Source organism: Rutilus rutilus (assembly GCF_951802725.1).
Source record: "Rutilus rutilus genome assembly, chromosome: 20".
Lineage (NCBI taxonomy): Eukaryota > Metazoa > Chordata > Actinopteri > Cypriniformes > Leuciscidae > Rutilus > Rutilus rutilus.
In genome coordinates, this window is record NC_140225.1 from 20,445,694 (window position 1) to 20,469,839 (window position 24,146).

Consider the following 24,146-nt stretch of genomic DNA (forward strand, 5'->3'; position numbering starts at 1 on the left):
ATGTGTGTATTGTAAATATTCACACACTTTCTTGGTATGACAACCTGGCCAAAAATTATGTCTGCTTAATTTGGCATTTTTCATTCTGTTGTCATCAGAAATAAAACAATTGACTCCATGCACAACTACGCAATATGATTAATAAAAGTCTTTCAATTATTTTCTTTTTTTGTTTGAATAATGTATGGGCGCCCTCTAGTTGCCAATGCTGCACAGTGCGAGCGGAAATCAATTATAAATGACCAATCGCATCTGATGATTACCTAATGAACCTTCCTCAAAGGGCCTTTTTGATTGTCTAGTTTCCACCTGTCGGATAAAGGATACGTAAAGCAAAAGCAAAATTTACTTATAGATAAATATGAAAGTGAACAGCATTACGCGCCTAGTTCTAGGTTCGATTCTTGTCATTTTCTCCAGACCAGCATTGTTGAATAGTGGCTTATCTTTATCAGATGAGAGAGTCGATCGGCCACGAACAGCACGCGAGAAACACCCTGGGAAACTTGTAGTGAGCGATCCGTCCACAAACACGCCGGACTTGACGCGCCAGAGATCGGTGCCTGTCCTGCGGATCCGGGGCCGGACACCTGCGACGAGGATGCCACCTGGCCCAGATTACCTGCCCAAATTCACCCACCTCCCGGACGTGTCGGTGACTTGCTCGAGCACCAGTTTCGTCTTGAGGGTGAAGACGATTTTCTACGGGTTCTCGGCCGCCGCAGAGGAGCTGACGCTCGGAGAAACCTGCAAAAGCAACGGTGTCGTAGAGTCGCATAAAGACTTGCTCTTCATATACGCGCTCACGGACTGTCAGGGTGAACAACAGGTGATTGTCATCGTCATTTCTAAAGAATTTAGATATCTCTGTTGTCTATCATCATTGCCTAATAATGACATGACTCATCTCCAAATGAAAGGTGTTTCCTGATCAGGTAGTGTACAAGTATATCCTACACTACGTGCCACTCTCACACCGAAACCCACTCATGCACCGCAGAGTGAATGTGGGCGTGGAGTGTCGATATAAAAGGTAATAAAAGGTCGTGTTTTGGTTTTGAGTCGGTTCATTGAAAAGTAATTATGAACATTATGAAACATTTCAGTTCTGTTTATTTTACACACAAAAAAAAGTGTAATTTTTTTATTATTTTATTTGACTAAATAAAAGTCAAATAAAACTTTTTTTATTTGATTTTTTTTATACATTTTTATTTTATTATAATTTTTTTATTTATCCGGTTTTGAATAAGAATCAGTTCTTACGAAGTATTTTTTTTTTCTTGCCCGTTTTACTATTATTCTTTAAAGAGTTCAAATAATTGTTTATTTTTTAATAAATATACAATAATCAATGTAGAAATAGTAGTATTATATGTAGATAGCCTAATATATACCTAAACCTCTTAATCATGCATTTTAAATATTTAAAAAAATCACACGATAGGGTTTGTACTGTAGTCCTACAGAGTTTCAGAGCAAAATTCAAGCACTTTTCCTGCACTTTCACTTTTTTTTATCATTATTTTGTATATATAAATACACACATATGCATGTATATGTTTAAGACAAATTTGTTATTTATATATGAAATATTTATAAAACTATTTATAAAATAATTATATATGTATAAATATGTATATATGTAATGTATATACATGCAAATATTTCCTTAAATACATACATGCATATGATACAAAATGATACAAAATAATTATACACAGTACACACACATATATTGTGTGTACTGTGATATAACTGATATAAAAAATAAATAAAAAACTATATATATTACACAAAGAGCAAAATTAATATGAAATTTGAATCTAAATGTGCCAGGAAAAAAGATTAGAGAACGCAACATGCAAGACCGCAATAAAAGAAAGTTAAACACTAAATTTATCAATAAAAATGAAATAGATGAGACATTTAACTAAAGTATGTATGTATCTGTATGGTTGAATTTGGTAAAATCATTGAAGGTCAGCAGCAAAGAAGACATTGGTATTAAAAATGCAAACACATTTTCAGACCTTGAAAACAGTTAAAATCAAACACTTTCCAAACTTTCCAAACTCTGTACGAACATCTTAATTATGATGTTAATTGAAGTTAAGAAAGCAGAACCACAGGCAGACTCTTGATGACCAACAGAGGCTCGTAAGAGTTAACAGAATCAAACAGAAACCATGACACTTTTAGGTTCTGTTTATTTTATTATTAAATTTGACATTTATAATAAGTTTTTTTTATTCAACTGGTTCTGCATAAGTGTTACATTAACATTTTTTTCATGAATTAAACAAGGAAACATTTTGTTGATTGTAAGATTTCTTATTTCAATAGTAAAAACAATGCTAAAGAGTTCATAAAAGTCACAATCAGCATTAACTCGTTCACAAATCATTCCAAAAAGTATTGAAAGGCACAATTATGAAATTTCTTTGTCATGTAGGCTAAGTGGTAAAAATCATAGATAATTATGATTTGACAAAATTAGTAATTTCATAATCTTTTATGACTATGTTTTTCATTCCAGTCCAGGACGAGGTGAAACACTGTTCTGTTGTTGTTTGTTATTTAGGAACCATCATGTGCACAGTCTGACCATGAGCCCGACGTGGCGGACACTATTGCGTAAAGTCATAAGGAGCCGATCTGGTGACTTTCAGATTCGGCTGATGGACGGTGAGCAATTTTTGTTTGTTTTGTTTAAAAAGAAAGGAAAAGGAACACATTATCATTATGCATTAACAGCTTATATCACATTTTTCAATATTTTTTTCAATATTTTTCTATATATATATATATATATATATATATAGTTCTTCTAGAATGATCATTTTTATCAAGCTTGTATATTTAAGTTCAGTAATGTCACTTAAATGACAATTCATAGGTAATTTTCATTGCCATTTAAGTGAAATTACTGAACTAAAATATACAAGCTTGATAAAAATGATCATTCTAGAAGAAAATTTCAGATGGCACTTAGAGGCTTTTGCATCTGAACTCTTCATACATATATACATGCATGCATACAGTACTGTGCAAAAGTCTAAGTCACGTTAGTATTTTCACCAGAAAAAAATGGTTTTTAGCCAGTTACTTATATATTTTGCTGTAGTGTGTCAGTAGGAATTATCAGTTTACATTTTCACAAAAATTATTTTGCCATTAATTGTAATAATCCAGTAAGATTTTTGTATGCACAAGGAGTCTGACAGCAGCCGATAGCTTTGCAGCCGGGTTTCTTCTTGGAAATATTTCCGCAGTTCTTCTGGATTTAGTCTATGTTTCTTCATGTAATCAGAGACGGATTTGTTGATGGTAAGATCAGGTGTTGTAGGACTCCTTGCGCATACAAAAACCTTATTTTTTTACAATTAATGGCAAAAGGAATGTTTGGAAATGTAAACTGATAGTTCCTACTGACGCACTACAGCAAAATATATAAATAACTGGTCTAAAACAATTTTTTTCTGGTGAAAATACTAACGTGACTAAGATTAAAAACACTTTTTTTTTTTTTTGCACTATATGAATCAAATCTGTATAGAAAAGTCAAATATTTTGTGTAATTGAGCTTTAAACATGCTTAACTAACTTGCTCAAAAAGATTGTCTTCAAACTGTAAGAAATTGTAGTCTGCCTCGACCCATATTCCACTCCTAAATATATTTTAGAATGAGCTCATCCCCAAAATGGCTTAATTATCATAGAGATTAAGGCAGTCAAGTTATATTGTTTCTTGACCATTTGGGTTGATCACATCCTGAGCAAATGGTAGTCAATTGTAGAATGGGAATGGGTGTGGGACACAGAGAACCTTCTCAGACAATGGGGTGTCTCAACTTCATTAACATACAGACCACAGCTGTTACAACAAGGGCAACTTAATTTACATTAAGAGTTGTAAACTGTAACAGGATAAAAGGTTTAAGATTTGGATGTTCTGGGTTCATTCTGACGCCGGTGAACCCAAGGTGCTTAGTGTACCTTGCCACTGCTAAGCTGTAATAAACTTCATTTTTGAGATCTTCGACGTCCACATCATTTTTTTCTTACAAACTGTTACCGGCAAAGCTTATTTAGAAGCATTTTTTTTACATTCCATTACTTGCAGAGACATAACCCCACGTTTTTAACCTAACCCTGATTTAATCTGTAAACTTCTCTTTCCTGGTAAAAGTATGCTGATGGTCTTATCTAATGTGCCTGATGTGTGTTTGCCTGTGCTGTAGACTCCTGGTCTTCTCCAGTCAGGTCTGCTGTGTACCTGCTGGGTCAGAATGTGAACGTGCAGATCTCCACCCGACATCATTACCCTAGGGTCAAGCTTTTCATCAACAGCTGTTATGTGGCTACCGTTAACACCTTGAGTCAAGACACCAAATACAGCATCATAGACAATTACGGGTGAGTGGAGCAAAACGTTAACTTTGTGGAAGATTTATCCGACGCAAAACTTTCTCACACACACATCCAGGTGTTTACGGGAGAGCCGGATAAATCCAGGTGCTTCAAGATTCTGGTTCTCCAGGGCGGATAATGTTGTTCAGTTCTCATTTGGCGCTTTCCAATTCACTGAGGCTCCAAATGCCCAGGTTTGTCACCGCCGGTGAAACATTTTGAACACAAAACAATGCTTTAGTGTGCATTATGATGTGTTCATTGTGTGCTTTTGTTGTGTCGATTTGCTCTAGGTCTCACTCCATTGTGAGCTCTCTGTGTCCGGGGGAGGTCCTAGTCCAATGCAGAAGTCCTGTTTTTACAGCCACCCAGACAAAAGGTTAACAAGACTTAACATCTGTCTCAGTGTTAGCAAGATCATGAATCACTTTTTTAACACTACCATTCCATTCCACACCACTAAATTCTCTAAATATTCAGTAAATCCATGGAATCCATGATTCGTCTCACCACTTCTTTACTAGATGGATATCTGTGATTGGGCAAGATTCTGTCTGTGACTGCTGTGACTCTGTCTGCAATCAGACTAAAACCAAACGAAAAATTCATGAAGGTAAGTATATAAAAAGCATAACCATGAACATAAATAATCCATCTAAGTATTCATACGCTAAAAAAACATTAAAAACTCGTATATTCACATTACTTTGGTGTATAGGTTAAAAAAGTCAATTACTGGAAAGATGAAAAAGCCTGCACATGATATCCATGGAAGAATGTTTCAAGAATAATTATTACAAGGCAAAAAAAAAAAAAAAGTACCAAATTTAACAAAACTGTACTTTAGCATTATTAATTACGGACGACAGAATCCTCCATACAGAATCTCTCCAGATCCTTCAGATTTCAGTTCAATCACCCCACCCATTTTCTATAGGGTTCAGTTCAGGAGACTGGGACGGCCATGGCAGAAGCTTCATTTTGTGCTCAGTGACACATTATTGTGTTGATTTTGATGTTTGTTTTGGACCGTTGTCCCGATGGAAGATCCAACCACGGCCCATTACAAGTTTTCTAGCAGAAGCGGTCAGGTTTTGATTTTATTTATTTATTTATCTGTTGGTATTTGCTAGAATCCATGAGACCATGTATCTGAATAAGATGTCCAGGACCTCCAGCTAAAAAAATAGGCCCACAACATTTTTGAGTTTCATCTGACCATAGAATCCGGTCCCTTTTGAAGTTCCAATTGTGTCCGAAAAATGAATATGCTGGAGATTGTTTTTGGATGATAGAGGAGGATTTTTTTATTAAGCCCTCCCAAGCCCTCTCTGCAATTCTCCATTTGTGATCCTTGCAGAGTCTTTGGCCACTCAAACTTTCCTCCTTGCCGTACATTAGGACGATATAGACGCACGTCCTCTTCCTGGCAGATTCGTAACATCTTTAGTTGATTATAACTTCTTAATTATTGCCCTGATGGTGGAAATGGGGATTTTCAATGCTTTAGCTATTTTCTAACAGCCACTTTCTATTTTGTGAAGCTCAACAATCTTTTGCTGCACATCAGAACTATATTCTTTAGTTTTACTCATTGTGGTGGATGATTAAGGGAATTTGGCCTTTGTGTTTCCTCATATTTAAACTCCTCTGTAACAGGATGTCATGGCTGGGCAATTTCATGCTCCTAGTCACCCTGGTAAAAATTTCTAGGCCTGTCAATAATTGTGGCCAACGTTTTATATATATATATATTTTGTGCTCAGTGTGCATTATATATATATATATATATATATATATATATATATATATATATATATATATATATATATATATATATATATATATATATATATATATAAAATACAGTAATAATTAAAACAGTACTAATAAAGTTTTTTTCTTGTGCTCTGCTTATTAATATTTCAGGGGAGAAGAAAGGTTTTTTTATATTTTGAATTAGCTTTATTTTTATATTTTCATTTTTCATTTAAGTTTTTAAGTTGTAGTAATATTGTTGTGCTTTTCCATTATTATTATTATTATTATTATTATTATTTTTTTTTTTTTTTTTTTTTTTTTTTTTTTTTTTTGTTAAATGTCTATTAGCTTTATTAATTATTATTTTTTTTTTATTATTTTTTTTTTTTTCAGGTTTAGTAATTTTAGTACTTCAACCTCAATGTATTTATTTCAGTCTAGGCAACATTTAAAAAAAGAAAATCATGTTTTTTTATGTAAGTTTTTCATCTAATATTTATATTTATATTTTATTTTATTTTATTTTATTTGAGCTTTCTATCAATTAGTTTCAGTTTTAGTTAACAATAACGACACTGATTTTGAATGACACAACCAGCGCACAACCAGTTAAATCTTAATATCTTTTATTAGAATTTATTTATGTAGATATCATGAGCTGACCTTTTCTATTTGCTTCCTTTAATTGTACTATTTTGGTCTCAAATTATTCACCATTTCATACATTTATTATAGGTCCAAGGTTGTAGCTCTAAAACTTGGTCAAGTACGTTGTAAAATGTTGGGTTTTTAGGTTTTAGGTTAACTTGTTAAATTAGTACACAGGAAACGACAACTCTTTTGTGCTGTGTAATAAAGGTCATTGAGAAAATAAAAGTATTGACCTCTCCTCTTTCTGTGCATCAGGGTTCGTAAGCAGTGATCAAGTACTCTTCTCTGACACGTCTCCTCTCTCAACTCTGCCTTCCTCAACGTTGAACTCCACTCTAATGACTTCTAGAAATGATGACGCCATCTGGTTTGAAGCCAAACTGGCCAAAGAGCCTCAGCGGTCCTACACGCACGAGGACTTTGTTGCCTCTGTTACCCTGATTTCTTCTAAGGAGGACCATGCTAAGAGACCGCATGAGTCTCACACCAGCACAGTGGAACTCATGGAGGAGAAAAGGGAAGAGAATGAGGAAGATAAACATGGGGAGGTGGAAATTTTGATGGCTATCAGTAAGAGCTTTGTGGGATCTGAAAGGCCAGATGTAGACTCCATGGAGCAGTTTGAGGTTGAATCCTCGGGCTGGTCTGGAGAAAGGAAGATGCAGGATATGAATAAGGGTCTGAGTTACTGGCCAAAGAAAGTACAGAGAAAAGTTTCCATGAAGACATCAGTTATGATGGTTAACAAAACCATGGAGCAGCATTCCACAATGAATGAATCAGCACTGGGTGACCATGAGGTGCGTCTGCCATCCTTTATTTCAGAGGAAAAGAATAAGGAAGATGAAAATTCCTCTGAAAATAAGCAGGACGGTTTGGATTTCCTTTTAATTCCATCGTTTGAAGAGACGTCAGAGTTTCAGGTTGGATCTGATGAGCTGGTGGAGCAGGGTCTTGTGACAAAACTATATCTTAAGCAAGACTCAAGATGATTATTATGATTAAATGCATGTAATTTTGTTTGTTTTGATGAATAAACCAAAGAACCACATAAAGAATAATAGTTAAAACTAGTATTTCATGAAAGTCTTGTTTTTGACCGATAAGCTGTGAACTGAGGGATGTTAAATTACTTTTGTCACATGGTTTTCTGGTTTCCATTATAATGCCCTTTTATTCATCATGTTCAAAAAAAGCCATTTCAATGCTTGAATCCGAACATCCTGTTAATTTACGGACAGTATGAAGAACTTCTACTAATGTTGTCATGAGTTTTGCACATGTTTGGTCTTGCGGTCTGTATATTGCAAGGCTTCAGGGCAAAGTCAGATTAAATATTTTCATTCTGGTGGAACAGCATATCGTGACAGTTTAGTAAATGTGAATTGAATTTAACCGTTGTGAATGTAAAAGACATTGTTTCCCACCCACACTAGCCTTTTTGTGTATCGTAATCTCTGTAGGAAAGAACTGGTTGTGCGTATATCCATTGTTCCTGGGTCAATTCCTTCTGATTATGTGGTTTTTATTTAGAACTAGCAGAAAAGAAAAGTACTTTCGTCGAGAAAAGTCTTTCCTTGCCAATGAAGCTCAATAGGCAGAGTCCCAGAAGTCAAAATAAGACTTGATTGGACAAAGCAACAAAGCCGAGATGCCTGCAGGACATCTGATCATCTCATTGACCAACTCCGACTCTTATACAGTTTTAACCGATGATCTCATTTGCAGATGCTCTCCTTCCTTTTCTCTTCCTGCAACACTTTCGCCACAGTTACTTCATTAATTCACTAGCCTACTTTCTTTGTAAGGTTGGTTTATTCAGTGTTTTTACCTCATTTTTATCAAGAGAACATGTTGAAAGCCATGTGAACCAAAAGAGTAACTAAGTATCAGTGTAGATGCCAACCGCAAATCCCATTCTTTCCCACGTGACTTCTCTCACAGTCATGTAGGACACGAGGCCTTCAAAACTTATCTGGCTTTTATAGTATTCAAACTATTTCTACAATTGTTTTCTATAGGATAAATAAAATATTTATTAGTACAGTCATGAAACAATATTAAACACTGATGAGATAATATGGAAATACATATTTTATTTTTTCTTGATCACTGTGTAGTGTTTTCTTACACAGTGTAATACCTATTAACAATATTCTGTTTCACACAGTCTCAATACAATGTAGTTCACAGTAAAAAATAAATAAACATCCTAATTCACAATATAAAAACACATTTGTGTAAAGGATGGGTTTAATAAATAGTGTAACAAAATCTTTGTTGATTTACTGCCATCAGGTAAAAATGAAAAAGCATTTATCGATACAATCCAATGTTTCAGTGCACAAACTCAACATCCATGCAGTGTACACGCAAATAACAGTAATACAAAAAAACTGCACGTTATGAGTGAAAAATTCTATTTAGAAATCATTTTGGGTCTGTTTAGCACCTAGGTAGATCTGGTCATTTCGGCTGGGAGAGACACTACAATTATCTGTTATACAGATCACTAGAATGATGGACTGAAATGTTACATAGTCAATGTCTTGTTACTAATAAACTATTTACTTTTTGTTAAAAGCTGCCAAGTTTATGAAATAACATACAATGTAAAAAAATATATATAATGCTATTGTCTGCAAATCACAGAAAGTCTTTAAGTTTCATTTATGATTATTGTTAGATGAAATGTTTTGTAACAGGATAAACATGGACATACTAAACTTTTCCATTAAGATTATGAGTTTCAGACTTGAACGAAGCAGTATGTATTACAGATGGCAAGTTGGTATGTTTGATGAAAATAAGAACATTAAACATTAAAGTTACATTCCATGTCTCCGTCAAACCACATTATAATGCATACTTGCTAAGGAACTTGCTGAAATTTGAGACTTTAGTCCACCATTAGGTAAGCCATTTTGTTTGGTTCGTTCCGTTCTTCTTCTTCTTATAATGAACACAAACAATAAACCCATCACAATCAGCAGCAGAATAACAGAGATCAATATGGAGCATCCATGGCATCTGTATGCTGACTGTCCTTCTCTCCTTGTCTTATCTGTATAAAAAATGTAAATTAAATTAAACATAATTAGTTTAATACTCTTAAATGTTATTGATTATCCAAGAGCATTTTAAAGCGCTTGTGTTTGACTGTCCTCACCTGAGTACAGCTGGATCTCTCTCCTGATGTCTTGTCCCAGAGGTTTGTTATGAAGTATAAATGTCAGAGAGGAGTTTGTGACTTCAGTGAGGTTTATCCAACTCGACACAATGTAAAGACCTGTTTGTGTGTCCTGCATGAAGTGTGTTTGTGTCTGGTTAGTGATGTCTGAGTTTTCCATCAGCCACTGCAGTTTAGGAGAAGGGTAACCCCCATCTGATGTCACTAGCAGGTTGAGTCCATCAGTTAACATGGAGAACTGCAGACGAGGTTCAGAGTAGAACGCTGAAAAACAACACAGACATTAAATCACAAGACTGTTTCAATCACATTGTGAGACCTTGAGATTGATTCACATGATTTTCTATGAACATCAGTCCATGTTGTTGTTACCTGCAATATTCACTTTAAAGCTCTTCTTCTGGCTGCCAGTATTTGTGCTGATGGAGCAGGTGTAAACACCGGCGTCCTGCAGAGTGACTCTGTCCAGTCTGAGTGATGCGTTTCCTGTTGCCATCTCCTGGATGAACAGGCTGGTGCGTTTTACATAATGAGGATTCTGACGGTCGAGCTGGTCCCGACTGTAGTAGAAGCTGTGAACAACGTCCAGCTTACGCTGCCAGGTAATAACAGTGCTACTCAGATCCCACGAGTCCACAGGGAAGGTGCAGGGGAGGATCAGCGCCTCTCCGTAAAACCCAGTGACAGGACCTCTGGGCACGGTAATCTCAAACTCAGCTAGAAAGTGAAGAAGAGAAAATTAATCAGCATTTGAGTTTCACAATCAATCATTACTTGCAGTATGATTTTGTTGGCAGATCTTGACTTTCCAAATGATTTACTGAAAGCTGCATTTATGGTTGATGAGATGATTATTTCGGTAAATATATCACAACATTTCCTCTTCTAAAAATAATAAAATAATAAAGATATTCTCTGACATATTAAAATAGTATTTTTGTATATTACTTTACAATTTATTACAGATTTTTTATGCCTTTAAATTGTGAGGAACAGTGGACCGATCAATCTGTTGAAACTGTAATGTTATTTTTTTTTGCCTTGGGTGAGAAACCAAAGAAATGGGCGTGAGATTATTTTGAAGAAACCACATCTTCTAGACTTCTAGGTAAAAGTTTTTCTTTTGAACACAAGTAATAATAAGCCCCAACACCACCTACACTTTACAAAACAGCCAGAACAAGGAAGGAAGGAAAAAATCTTTATTTATAAACTGATATGAATATTGAATAGTCTCACGTTAGTTTGATTGATCAGTCCAGTAATAGATCTATTAGTTCTCTAAGGATTCAATTACATTTTAAAGAATTTAAAGTGATTTAAAGAATTAAAAAAATCAGTAGGCCTATAAAAACAGCATGTGTTTATATTTCCTTTATTTAAATCCCGTTTTTATTATCATATTATGTTCCTCAAAACTTGAATTTCTAGTAACGGAATGTTACTGAAACTGTTTAACCATTTTCAATCATATAGCCTACAAATTAGTGCCCGTGATTGCAGTGATTGAATAGAAATTCTGGAAAATATGTATTTTTGATTGGCCTCGTAAAGATCCCTTTCATCATAGTTTTAATAATTTAGAAATACTCACTGAAACAGGAGGCTTCAAAAAGAAGGAGAGACAGGGAGAACACTTTTAGGTTCATATCCCGATCCACGGCCGTTGGTAACAGGTGAAGTCCTGAATCACACCAGATGAACTTCGACTGTCTTCTGTGGTTTGTCAGATCAACAGCAGAGATCCGATCCCGATCACACCTGATGTACTTTGAGATGTCAGTCCTCATCGCCACTGTATTTATTTAAAGGCGCCGCCTCTATTATAATGTCGCAATTCAGGCTGTGCGAGTTTTTATTGTAGGCTAAAGGTTTCGAGTGACTTGAAAGTCAGAAAAAAATGAAGGTTGATTATATTTCGGAAGGCATCCGGAGCAGCATCAGACAGCTGATTTTATTTATTTATTTTTATCCATAAAATGTAGGGAAATGTATTTTTGTGTTGGGACAGCTAAAGCGTTATGTCACCGTGACCGGAGAGTGTTGTAACACGAGGTCAGTTATAACAGAGAGTCAGAAAAGAGCTGTGGTGAATGTGATGTCATCAATATCATACACTGGCATAGCATCACTCTTGTTGAGCTCACATGAGAAGTGGCATATGAGCAACATTGTAGCTATATTTTATGACTAAACTGATTTTCAGGAAGGAAAGTAAAAGTGCTAACCTCAAACCCACATGCTAAAACATTTAGTTGGCTGTTAGTGGTGGGGGTAGTTGTACCAGTTCATCAAAAATGTTACCAAAAATGTAAGATTGTGTGGATCTTATTGAGCAAATTACCTCGTGTTACATCTATCCCCAGCTATTGCAACTCACCACATTAGTGGTGAACTCATGTGTTTGACATTAACTTAATGTCAAACACGTCATTAACTCACATAATCTGTGATTGTGTTGTACACGTCCAAGTGCGTTATATTTGTAGCAGACAAATGTGACCATGTATCAAATGTTGAGATAGCACAAACAACCACCGAGGCTCAAACAAAAGGTATAGAGACATCATCATCGCATAGTAGGATACTTGTGTTCTGCCTGCCTAATGTGTTTTCTCTCTAAATGAATGCTCACATACTGTATTTAATATAATAGGCCTATAATATAATATAGCTTAATATTATATAATATTATATTATATAGGCTAATATAATAGGCTACTAGGCTATATAATATAGCCGAATGTCAAGTAGGCTAAAGCTGTTCTCATTTCCAATATAGCATATATATATATATATATATATATATTGTCAGACAATAGGAGTAGCTATGATATAGTGAATGACCACATTTTTTATAAGCCTACGTGGAAAATGATCTGAATTGAGAGACTTCGGCAACCGGATGAACTAAAGCTCTGTGATAGTGAGTAGTTAAGTAATAAGCACAAGAAAAGAAAGGAAATTAAAATGGATAAAAACTAAATACTTTAAATATAAAACAAAACAAAAGCAGATAAGTGATGGGCTAAGTCCGTGGAAAACACTGCTCATTCACGTCTGTCTGTCAGCAGCTGTGCGCTCCACAGATGAACGTGCTGCTGCTCCTCTCAGCCATTCACTGAACAGGGTAGACGCAGCAAGAGAGAGTGACGGCAGGGAGAAAGCAAGACCTCGCGCTCTGGCAACATTTGGAGGTTACCGGGGTTTGTCCAAGAAGTCGCTAGATTTGTCGCTAGTCGCTTTTTAAAAAAAATGACGCTAAAGGGGTCTGAAAAGTCGCTAAAAATAGCGACAAAGGCGCTAAGTTGGCAATACTGCCTGAATGGCTGGAATGTTCTAGATACCGGAGCCGTTTTTTTCTTGAAGGCGACTGGTATTTGCGTAAGGACGTCACGGAAACATAACGTCGTTACGTCACACGATTGTTTACTTCTCATGGATACTAATTATTCTGTGGCAAGTGTCAACTTGTTGCCACGTTGCAATGATGAAATCAATAACAATACAGATTGTTATAGAAACAATTTAAAGACTCGCCCATAAAGGTGAGCTGCTTACGTTAAACCAATGTGTGCGAACTAATGAAGGCAGCTGACCTTTGTTTATTATTAGGCTAATTAAAAAACATTTCAGAATTGCTGAGATGCCTGACTAGTGTGCAGCCCACATTTAACCCTTCATGGGACTATTTATGAAATCACAGTTAGAAAAAAATAAATCACTTTATATTTAAGACTAAAATCATTTTCCAAAACTAGTTTTCTACATCTGACAATTGACCTTTTTTAGGGTGCTGTCATTTATAAAACTGACTTTATCCTGTAAGGGTAAATTATTTTAGGGAAATTCTCTGAAACTTCACGCACACTCAAATGCGTTTTCACTATCCGAAAATTAGTGAAAAGTTATTAGTTAAAAAACAAACAAACATTACAAACAGCTTTATTAACATTCCATTTCATCTTTTGCTACTTCATTTGGAACTCACATGTGAAAATGTAAAACATTTGACAAATTCAAATGCAAATTTGCTGCCTGGAAATAGTGCAACCATCTCTTAATGTTTCAAAAAGCATTTTCCTTTTCTGGAAAAGGTATATCAATCAATCAATCAATCAATCAATCAATCAATCAATCAACTTTTATTTCCAGACTCATGGTCCATTCTGAAGACACAGACATGACATGCAACATACTTTAAGAAAAAATAAAATAAAAATAAAAAGAGAAAGGAAACATAAAACTATATCTTTTCCTCTCTGTCTTTTATAAAACTTACTAACATAACTTACTAAACACAAGCAAAAAGGCTATTATACATGCCAGTACTGAACAATAGTGGCAGCTACACAGAACATATGTATCCCCTAAAAGGACTTTGTCATTTATGCATAATGCACAGATTGTTTTATTTTTGGTCTTTGTGTTATTGATTTTACAAAATGTGCATTAATTACCAAAAACTTTAGAAAACACATTTGGATGTACAATAATGTTAAAATAAATAAAATAAATTGATATGTATTTTCTAGTCTAAAAGGAACTCACAACTTAACATATTGCTCAAATATTAAAGGATCGAAATAAGTAAACAATATGTGGGATAAATTATGTGAAAGAGCAAATATAATTCTTTTCTTTTTTCAAAGACTGTATTTTGTGCTTTAAAACTTCAATATTACAACCCCATTTCCAGAAAAGTTTAGACATTTTTGTAAAATGCAATAAAATCCACAATCTATGACAAATTAATTCTCTGGAACATTTTTTTCACCTGACAAAAGCAAAAAGAAGAGTTTTCCAATGTTTTCACTGACCAACATAAATGTATTTTGTAAATATAAACATTTTTGATTTTGATGGCTGCAACACTCTACAAAAAAGTTGGGACAGAGGCAAAATAAATGAAAAGATTATAGAATATCCAAGTTAAACTCTTTTGAAACAGTCCACAATTAGCAGGCGAATTGGTCAAATGTGAGGGTAATGTGATTGGGTGTAAAAGGAGCTTCTCTGTATTTGCAAGCAAAGATGGGTCATGGCTCATGGCTCACCAATTGGTGCCAAATGTCATGAGAGATTTGTCAAACAATTCAAAAAGTACATTTTTCAATGCAAGATTGCAAAGAATTTATGTATTTCAGCATCTGCCATACATAATATTGTGAAAAGATTCAGGGAATCCAGAGAAATCTCAGAAGGGCAAGGCATAGGTTTCCCTCTGTTGAATGTGTGTGACCTTTGAGCCCTCTTATGGCACTGTATGAGAAACCATCATGCTAGTGTTAAATATAGCCACGTGTGCTTTGGAAAACCGTTTTCACTTAACACAGTCTGACGCTGCATTAAAAAATGCAACTCAAATCTCTGTTACGCAAGGAGAAAGCTATAGAGCTATTCAACGCAGAGATGCTGCTGAGGGTCCGAGATCATCTCAGATGTTCTAGAAGACAGTGGAAACGTGTGCTGGGGTCAGATGAGTCCATGTTTCAGCTTGTTTTTAGATAAACAACGGACATTCAATTGGGACCAAAGATGAAAGGGACCATCCAGACTTTCATCAGTAACAGGTCCAAAAGCAAACATCTGTCATGGTCCGGGGTGCATCAGTGCAAACGGCCTCTGTGACTTCCATATGTGTGGAGGTACCATTGATGTGGAGGCATATATTGGGATTTTACAGATACATATACTGTCTGCCATCAAGATGACATCTTTCCTGGGAAGCAAGACAATGCCAGGCCTCATTCTGCACATGCTAAAACAGAGTGGTTTCGAGACGCTACTACACCATAGAGTGGATGTGCCTGACTGGCTGCCTGCAGTCCAGATCGGCCTCTTATTGAAAATGTACGGCTCATATGAAAAGGAGAATCAGACGATGTCTACGGACTGTTGAGCTGCTGTCTTGTATCAAGCGAGATTGGGTAAAAATGTCACTTACAAAACTACAACATGTAGTATCCTCAATTCCCTCAATTAAAAAGTGTAATTAAAAGGAAAGGTGATGTAACAGTGGTAACATGCCTCTGTCCCAACTTTTTTTGTAGTGTGTTGCAGACATCAAAATCTAAATTTGTTAATATTTACAAAATACAATTAAGTTGGTCTGTGAAAACATTGGAATATTTTCTTTGTAAATTTTTCAGTTAAATAAAGGTTCAAGAGAATTAACAAATGACAGATTCTTGATTTTATTGCTTTTTACAAAATGTTCTGGAAATGGGGTTGTACTTTTTTATTCTTTTATTCATTCCAAAGCTTATCTGACATTCTAATAAAAATCTGTCCAGCAATCTCTATTAAATGATTTAAAAACTAATCCTTATCCAGAAATCTGATTGGTCTTGAGTAGGAGTAAATGTGACAGAGCCATCCATGTGCAACTTTAGCAGCAGTTCAGAATATACTTTACACCTGAACAATAATTCTGATTAACTTTAAAAAGTTGTTGTAGTGAAAGTTTAAAAAATTTTTTTTTTAGATAATATACCTTTTGGCCACTCGGCCCAGAGGAATATGAGGAACATGTTAAATGCCCTTTCCCATTCAGGGGCCATATTTGCACTCTGGGATTAATTTCCAGGGGCATTTTCACGTTTGTAAGGGCTTTTTTTATTTTATTATTACCTTATTAAATGTATTGTGTCTTTTATGTAAAATACTTGATAATTCAACTAATTAAATTCAATCAAACAATCAATCAGAACACTAAAAGTTGTTACCAATAAAATGTTATCAACATCAACAAAAGCCGTCTTTCCACTGGAAAGGTGGCACAGAAGCTGCATCTGACATGGCATGTTTATTCACACAGACCGCTATATAATGCTCAACACTGCAAAAACTTTGTAAAAAGAAATCTTTGATGCATGTGAGCAGATCTGAATGTAATGCTGCAGTTGAAACTTTTCATTCAATTTCACTTTAATCTCTACAGTTATAATAGATTAGTTTCATTGTGCAAAGACATATTTTGAATTATCCTTATCCTGAATATGGGAGGCATTTTGACCCCAAGCCGTTAATTTTCAACCCTGGTGTGAGAAATAATATATCCAAGTGGAAATTTGCAAAAATATATTACAGTGGGTAGAAGACAAAAATTACCAAAATAATAAGAAATTATACACATTTTACAGTATTCACACACACATCAAATGAAGGTGTTGTTTTGGTTTTTGCAGGCCCAAAATGATGACAACCAACCACTTCAAACACATTCTCCACTTCTCTCTCAAATGGCCATGAGGAGTCTCCATTTATAATCTGGGTTTCAGATTGAGTCCCATTTAAGTTAAGCCATTTAGTTTAGTTTGTTCTCTTCTTGTAATAAACACAAAGTACAGACCATTATCATCAGCAGAAGCAGCAACCGAATAACAGGGATCAACAAGAAGCATCTGGACACTGACTCTCCTTGCCTCTCCCTCTTTTCTGCATAAATAAATTAAAAGTTTGATTAAATAACAGCTTCAGGAAAACATCCACTATAAACAAGCAGTATGTCTGTTTAGAAAAAATAACCTGTATATGTAATCAGTTATTACCTAGTTAATCAGTTATTACAGGTGTAGTGACATTTCACAGATTAATTGAATTGAATATACCAAATAGTTGTCACTAATCTGACGCAAAACTTGCGGTAACATACAAATCCGTTAAATCTACTTGGAAAAATAATTTTCAGAGTCAGTCGGAATAAATCAAATGTAACAATTTATTATGTCAGGTAAATGTATCATGCTAATTTCATAAACAGGTCAAAGATAATAAATACAAAACATCAAACGGTCTGGAATAAAGAGAAAAGATGCAAACCTGAAAATTAGGGGTGTGCATTGGCACTGCCCTCACGATTCGATTCGATTACGATTCACCAGGTAACGATTCGATTCAATTCGATTCTACGATGCATTGCGATGCATCAAAATTCTACTGCACACAACAAGGCAAAATTTTCATCAGTCATGAGGCAATACAAGCAGTCAGTTACTGAACAACAGATTTTATTGGCTGCTATGTGTGTATTATAACTCTCCTGTATCTTTGACATAAATCTCATTAAATAAAATAAAATTGAATGGTACAGGGTATTGGATATGGCATTTTCAAACCTGAAAAAGAAAGCATAAATCACTGCTTGCAGTGCTTTGAATGAGAAATGTTTCTCTTCTCTCTGCTTGAGAACCATTTGAAATTAAATTTCAACTTTATTGTCCAACTCAAGGCCAGAAAATAAACAGTGTAAGGGGTGTAACGGTTCACAAAATTCATGGTTCGGTTCAATACGATACACTTGTGTCACGGTTCGGTACGTTTTCGATACAGCAAAAAGAAAGAAATACCAGAGAAATTTCCTTGATTTATTTATTTTTTATTCTTTTTTTATTAGAACTAACATCATAAAGTATAACATTTTTTTAATTCGATATTTTCAAAGGCCCATTGTAAATGTATTTGAATTTGTGTGAGGCTTTCTCTGGCAATCAGCCAATATCAGAGCACGCTGTCAAAGACGCTATGCTCCGCCCATTTCCAGCAGGTGGTAGGGATGGGCAAATGAAGCCTCATGAAGCACTGATGTTTCGGGAAAAGATTCGAAGCATCAAGAGTGTCGAAAACAGCGCCATCTTGTGGCAGGTAAAGTTAGCAGCCATGTTTATGAGCAGCAGAGTGCGCAGCGCCGTTGTTTTATCCATTAAGCACAAATAAAAGCCTGACAAACGCTAAATGTTCAGTTTTCTGATAATATAATTCACATATTAAAGTGTGGCAATAAATAAATGTAACAATTATATTAATACTAATTATAAAAATACCAACAGAGTTGTTTGATGCAAGTAAATGTTGGTCTAATTATTTTATGGTTTCTATGCAGTTTATGTGTCAGAATATATGATCATGTAACATAGGCTATAGGCTTATATATATATATATATATATATATATATATATATATATATATATATATATATTTTTTTTTTAAACTTCCAAAAACCTGCAGAGTTGTGGTTTGGGTTCAAACATTCCGTTTGACGTTTGATGCGTAGCCTATATAATTTGAATCAAGTAAGTTGATTTATGTAATTCAGCTCATGCTCATGCCTGGTTTGGGGATAATAATACAACATTTTTTTTCTATACAGACATTAAATCACAAGACTGTTTCAATCACATTGTGAGACCTTGAGATTGATTCACATGATTTTCTATGAACATCAGTCCATGTTGTTGTTACCTGCAATATTTACTCTAAAGCTCTTCTTCTGGCTGCCAGTATTTGTGCTGATGGAGCAGGTGTAAACACCGGCGTCCTGCAGAGTGACTCTGTCCAGTTTGAGTGATGCGTTTCTTGTTGCCATCTCCTGGATGAACAGGCTGGTGCGTTTTACATAATGAGGATTCTGACGATCGAGCTGGTCCCGACTGTAGTAGAAGCTGTGAACAACGTCCAGCCCGCGCTGCCAGATAATAAAAGTGCTACTCAGATCCCACGAGTCCACAGGGAAGGTGCAGGGGTGGATCAGCGCCTCTCCGTAAAACCCAGTGACAGGACCTCTGGGCACAGTAATCTCAAACTCAGCTAGAGAGTGAAGAAGAGAAAATGGTAACACTTTAAAATACGGATCTTTCGTTAATGAATAACTACACAGGAACAAATGAGTAACACAATATTAACAATCTAGTAACTACAGTTAACTAACAAGTAACTCTGATTAACGAATTAGTAAGTAATAGCACACAGATTTAAGTGGTAGTTCACTATTAACTAATCAATAACTACTATTTTTTAATACTTCACAGAGAACTACTGAATTTTTTTACAGATTTAAGTGGTAGTTCACTAATAACTAATCAATAACTACTATTTTTCAATACTTCCCAGAGAAATAATGAAAAAAATTCACAATTCATGCAAAACTAATTAATAACTAATGCAGGACAAATTACTAGCACTAGATTAACATTACTGCTAGATACTGTACACTAATTATAAATATGTAATAGCGTAGCAGACTTATGATTTGGGAAAGCTGTCAATAATTAGCCTATGCACTGCTGTCTTTTAGAGAACTATTCATAAACTAAATAATTTTTAAGAATTGTTTTTATAAATGCACTTGTCTGGAACACTTACCCTGTGGCCGATTTTCCGGCATTCCTCTGGACTGGCTTTGAATAACTAGACTCATCATGGTGAGTACTGGAACTTACTGAGTCATCAGCCATCCAAATACCAGTTATTTTATTATAGCTTGAGTCATTTGAGACACTTGAGTCATTACTAGTTAGTTAACATGATCTTCACTTTAGAATACAGATCCAAATAGGGGTATGTAGAAACACTTGAGTCATTACTAGTTAGTTAACATGATCTTCACTTTAGAATACGGATCCAAATAATTAGTAGTTCCTATAGGGGTATGTAGTAACACTTGAGTCATTACTAGTTAGTTAACATGATCTTCACTTTAGAATACGGATCCAAATAATTAGTAGTTCCTATAGAGGTATGTAGTAACACTTGAGTCATTACTAATTAGTTAACATGATCTTCACTTTAGAATACGGATCCAAATAATTTGTAAGTCCTATAAAAGTATGCATTAACACTTGAGTCATTACTAGTTATCATGATTCCATGCTGTAGTTACTAATGAAGAGCCAACCCGAAAGGGTAGAATCATCTAATCATTCACAGGATATATATACACACACACATATATATATATATATATATATATATATATATATATATATATATATATATATATATACATATGAACAAAGAGACATACATAAAAACAATTTTGAGAGGTAGGTTAAATAATAAAATAACTGGTATTTGGATGGCTGATGACTCAGTATGTTCCAGTACTCACCATGATGAGTCTAGTTATTCAAAGCCAGTCCAGAGGAATGCCGGAAAATCGGCCACAGGGTAAGTGTTCCAGACAAGTGCATTTATAAAAACAGTTCTTAAAAATTATTTAGTTTATGAATAGTTCTCTAAAAGACAGCAGTGCATAGGCTAATTATTGACAGCTTTCCCAAATCATAAGTCTGCTACGCTACTACATATTGATAATTAGTGTACAGTATCTAGCAGTAATGTTAATCTAGTGCTAGTAATTTTTCCTGCATTAGTTATTAAGTTTTGCATGAATTGTGAATTTTTTTCATTATTTCTCTGGGAAGTATTAAAAAATTGTAGTTATTGATTAGTTATTAGTGAACTACCACTTAAATCTGTAAAAAAAATTCAGTAGTTCTCTGGGAAGTATTAAAAAATAGTAGTTATTGATTAGTTAATAGTGAACTACCACTTAAATCTGTGTGCTATTACTTACTAATTCGTTAATCAGAGTTACTTGTTAGTTAACTGTAGTTACTAGATTGTTAACATTGTGTTACTCATTTGTTCCTGTGTAGTTATTCATTAACGAAGGATCCGTATTTTAAAGTGTTACCGAAAATATATTGCTGTTCATTTACCATGCTGTGTTGGTAATGTTTCTCTTTGCCTAACAATAGTAGCTAAAATCGGATGGACGTCGCTGCACTTTCTGAGAGGCTTTATAAAGAAGATTTTAGAATTCCATTCAAATTTCAATAATTTCACACGAGTACTTACTGTTGCAGGACACTTTAAAAAGGAAAAAGCAGCAGAACAAAGATGCTTGATGTTTAAGCTTCATATTTTATTCACAGTGGCTCTTTCCATTTGCCAACAGTTAAATCTTCCATAGAGTGCTGCAGAAGAAATCCGAGCAGCTCAACACAATGGTTCTCGTTATGAAAACACCATTTATGTATTGCTTTATTCCTGGTGTCATATTATGTCATATTCTGACTGTAGTAGAAGCTGTGAACAACGTCCAGCTTACGCTGCCAGGTAATAACAGTGCTACTCAGATCCCACGAGTCCACAGGGAAGGTGCAGGGGAGGATCAGCGCCTCTCCGTAAAACCCAGTGACAGGACCTCTGGACACAGTAATCTCAAACTCAGCTAGAGAGTGAAGAAGAGAAAATGAATCAGCATTTGACTTTCACAATCAATCATTACTTGCAGTATATATATATCTTTACACGATAGGGTATATCGCAGCCACCTCACTTGGCAGGAGTTACGTCCTGCTCCTTATGTGGGTGGCTAGCATAGAATTCGCTCCCCTCAGACGTCTTCAACTGAGGGCAGAGCTGCATGGTTCAGACCTGTTGGCTTCACTGGGTTTTCAAGTGGGCACCCCACTTCACCGGTGTTTCATCAACTAGCCCACGACACCTCCATGGGGCTTGACAGCAAAAACCAGCGTCCTGGAACTGCTCCCTCAGTCATTCAGGTCTTCACCACTCAGCTCTGACCCCCACCCTCTCTGCCAGCCTTGTTTAGCCACCGCTCGCTCCTCTTCAACCACAGCCACCTGGATGCTGCCTCTGCCTGCTTTGATATATTATTCACCAGATTCTTGCGAATTGCCCCTCTAACCCCAAGAGTCCCCAATGCCCTCCAAAGTGACTGTCCTGGGAACCCTCTGCACCCCAACTCCACTGGTAGATTCCAGGCTCTCCAACCCCTCTGCTGGCTCTCAGAGATGAGGGACTGATACTTCCCTAGCTTGCGTTCATGTGCCTCCTCGATCCTTTCCTCCCAGGGTACCGTCAGCTCTATTAGGGCCATCTGCCTTGTTGCCTGGGACCAGAGCACAATGTCTGGTCGGAGGCTGGTTATGGTAATCTCCTCCGGAAACTTGAGTTGCCTTCCGAGGTCAACTCTCATCTCCCAGTCCTCTGCTGTACCTAGGATCCCTAAACATCTGTCCTCCTTGCCTGCCTTCTCCCCAGGCCTGAGGAAGCCAATGAAGCGGGGGCCTTTGTATTGGGCACAAACCGAGGCCTCGTTTGTCATCAGTCACGTGATTTTCACGTTAACAACACAAGCCTCGAATCGCGGCTTCATCTGGCACGCCCACTTTTTCTCGACACACGCTCCGACGCCTCGGTTCAAATGTCACATCACTACCCATGTCTCCCGGAAGTTCCAGGAGTCTCCCGCATATTGATAGCAGCTCCCTGAGGCCCACAAATTAGCTAAAATCTCCCGGAATCTAGAGCGAGTGAGCAAGAGCGCGCAGCTTCAAACACGGCAGAAAGGGTGAGCGAGCGAGAGAAAGATCAACATAAAATGTGGAACACAACTTGTTCAGATTTTTTGCTTTCCTTTTCTTGCAGTTATAGAGTAAAATATATTTTGTAATATGTATATTTTATATAAAATATAAATAATTATATGTTTAAATTTGTACATTTTAATAAACTCAAACTTATATAACTTTTTTCTGTTTCACTTTCATAATTTATTTTCACTTCAACAATAATCTGACAAATGTCTTCTTTAAAACAAGACCAACCATAGGTCTATATTCCAAAGCATTCTTGAATTACAACCATTTAAGTTTGGATAGTGATTTTCATGTTTATGCGAAAAAAAGGTGACAGTTAAAAGGATAATTTAGTGATGATAATGAATTAATCAAGCGGTCATTTGCCAGTTTAGGTGTTCATATATCTCTGAAAGTATGAGATTTAAAAAGCCCACTTCGAGTCTTGACTCAATACCGACCAAATACATAACGTTAGCAAACTGTTACTGCGGTTATGGGATAGCTTACATTATCGTTACAGCACCTGTTATCGTTGACGTTAGCTCACTTTAACGTTAATAAAAACCTTTTCTACTTTACCTCTCTGGATCTAACGTTAATCTATGAAATGCTAGTTGATTGGTTGTACACTGTTGTTGCAGTTGATGGCAGAACACTGTTTTCTTTGTTTCCAATTATTTCCACTCATAATGTTGTTAATGCTGTATATAGTAGTTGTGCTAACGGTAAAGCCGTTGGTTCAGTCCAAAATGGCGGCCGCGCTACCGAAGTGCCACCTAGTGGCTGTTGTCAAAACTGCAACGGAGTTTCGCCTCTTGGTACTTCTATACTCTTTCTACACTACGTGCCACTCTCACACCGAAACCCACTCATGCACCGCAGAGTGAATGTGGGCGTGGAGTGTCAATATAAAAGGTAATAAAAGGTCGTGTTTTGGTTTTGAGTCGGTTAATTGAAA

General features: G+C 35.8%; 2 protein-coding genes across 3 annotated transcripts; one reads left to right on the forward strand and one right to left on the reverse strand.

The window, feature by feature from the left end:
* The first annotated feature begins 83 nt into the window (after window positions 1-83).
* On the forward strand, window positions 84-8,313 carry LOC311280087 (uncharacterized protein). The gene is made up of 8 exons (XM_084391990.1): window positions 84-829; window positions 921-1,033; window positions 2,585-2,688; window positions 4,245-4,419; window positions 4,490-4,607; window positions 4,707-4,792; window positions 4,938-5,026; window positions 7,081-8,313. The coding sequence occupies exons 1-8, from the start codon at window positions 362-364 to the stop codon at window positions 7,815-7,817; spliced, it is 1,890 nt and encodes a 629-aa protein (XP_084248116.1). The 5' UTR covers window positions 84-361; the 3' UTR covers window positions 7,818-8,313.
* Window positions 8,314-8,902: 589 nt separating this feature from the next.
* On the reverse strand, window positions 8,903-21,839 carry LOC311280089 (programmed cell death 1 ligand 1). 2 transcript variants are annotated; one of them, XM_084391992.1, is made up of 5 exons: window positions 12,244-12,259; window positions 11,610-11,810; window positions 10,388-10,732; window positions 9,995-10,279; window positions 8,903-9,889 (listed from the first exon to the last, which is right to left on the reverse strand). In XM_084391992.1, exons 2-5 carry the CDS (start codon window positions 11,803-11,805, stop codon window positions 9,672-9,674), a joined length of 1,044 nt encoding a protein of 347 aa, XP_084248118.1. In that variant the 5' UTR covers window positions 11,806-11,810; window positions 12,244-12,259; the 3' UTR covers window positions 8,903-9,671. The 2 variants fall into 2 exon arrangements, with proteins under 2 accessions (XP_084248118.1, XP_084248119.1); XM_084391993.1 differs by lacking the exons at window positions 10,388-10,732; window positions 11,610-11,810; window positions 12,244-12,259 and adding exons at window positions 19,260-19,604; window positions 21,657-21,839 and having other exon boundaries at window positions 8,904-9,889.
* Between the last annotated feature and the right edge of the window lie 2,307 nt (window positions 21,840-24,146).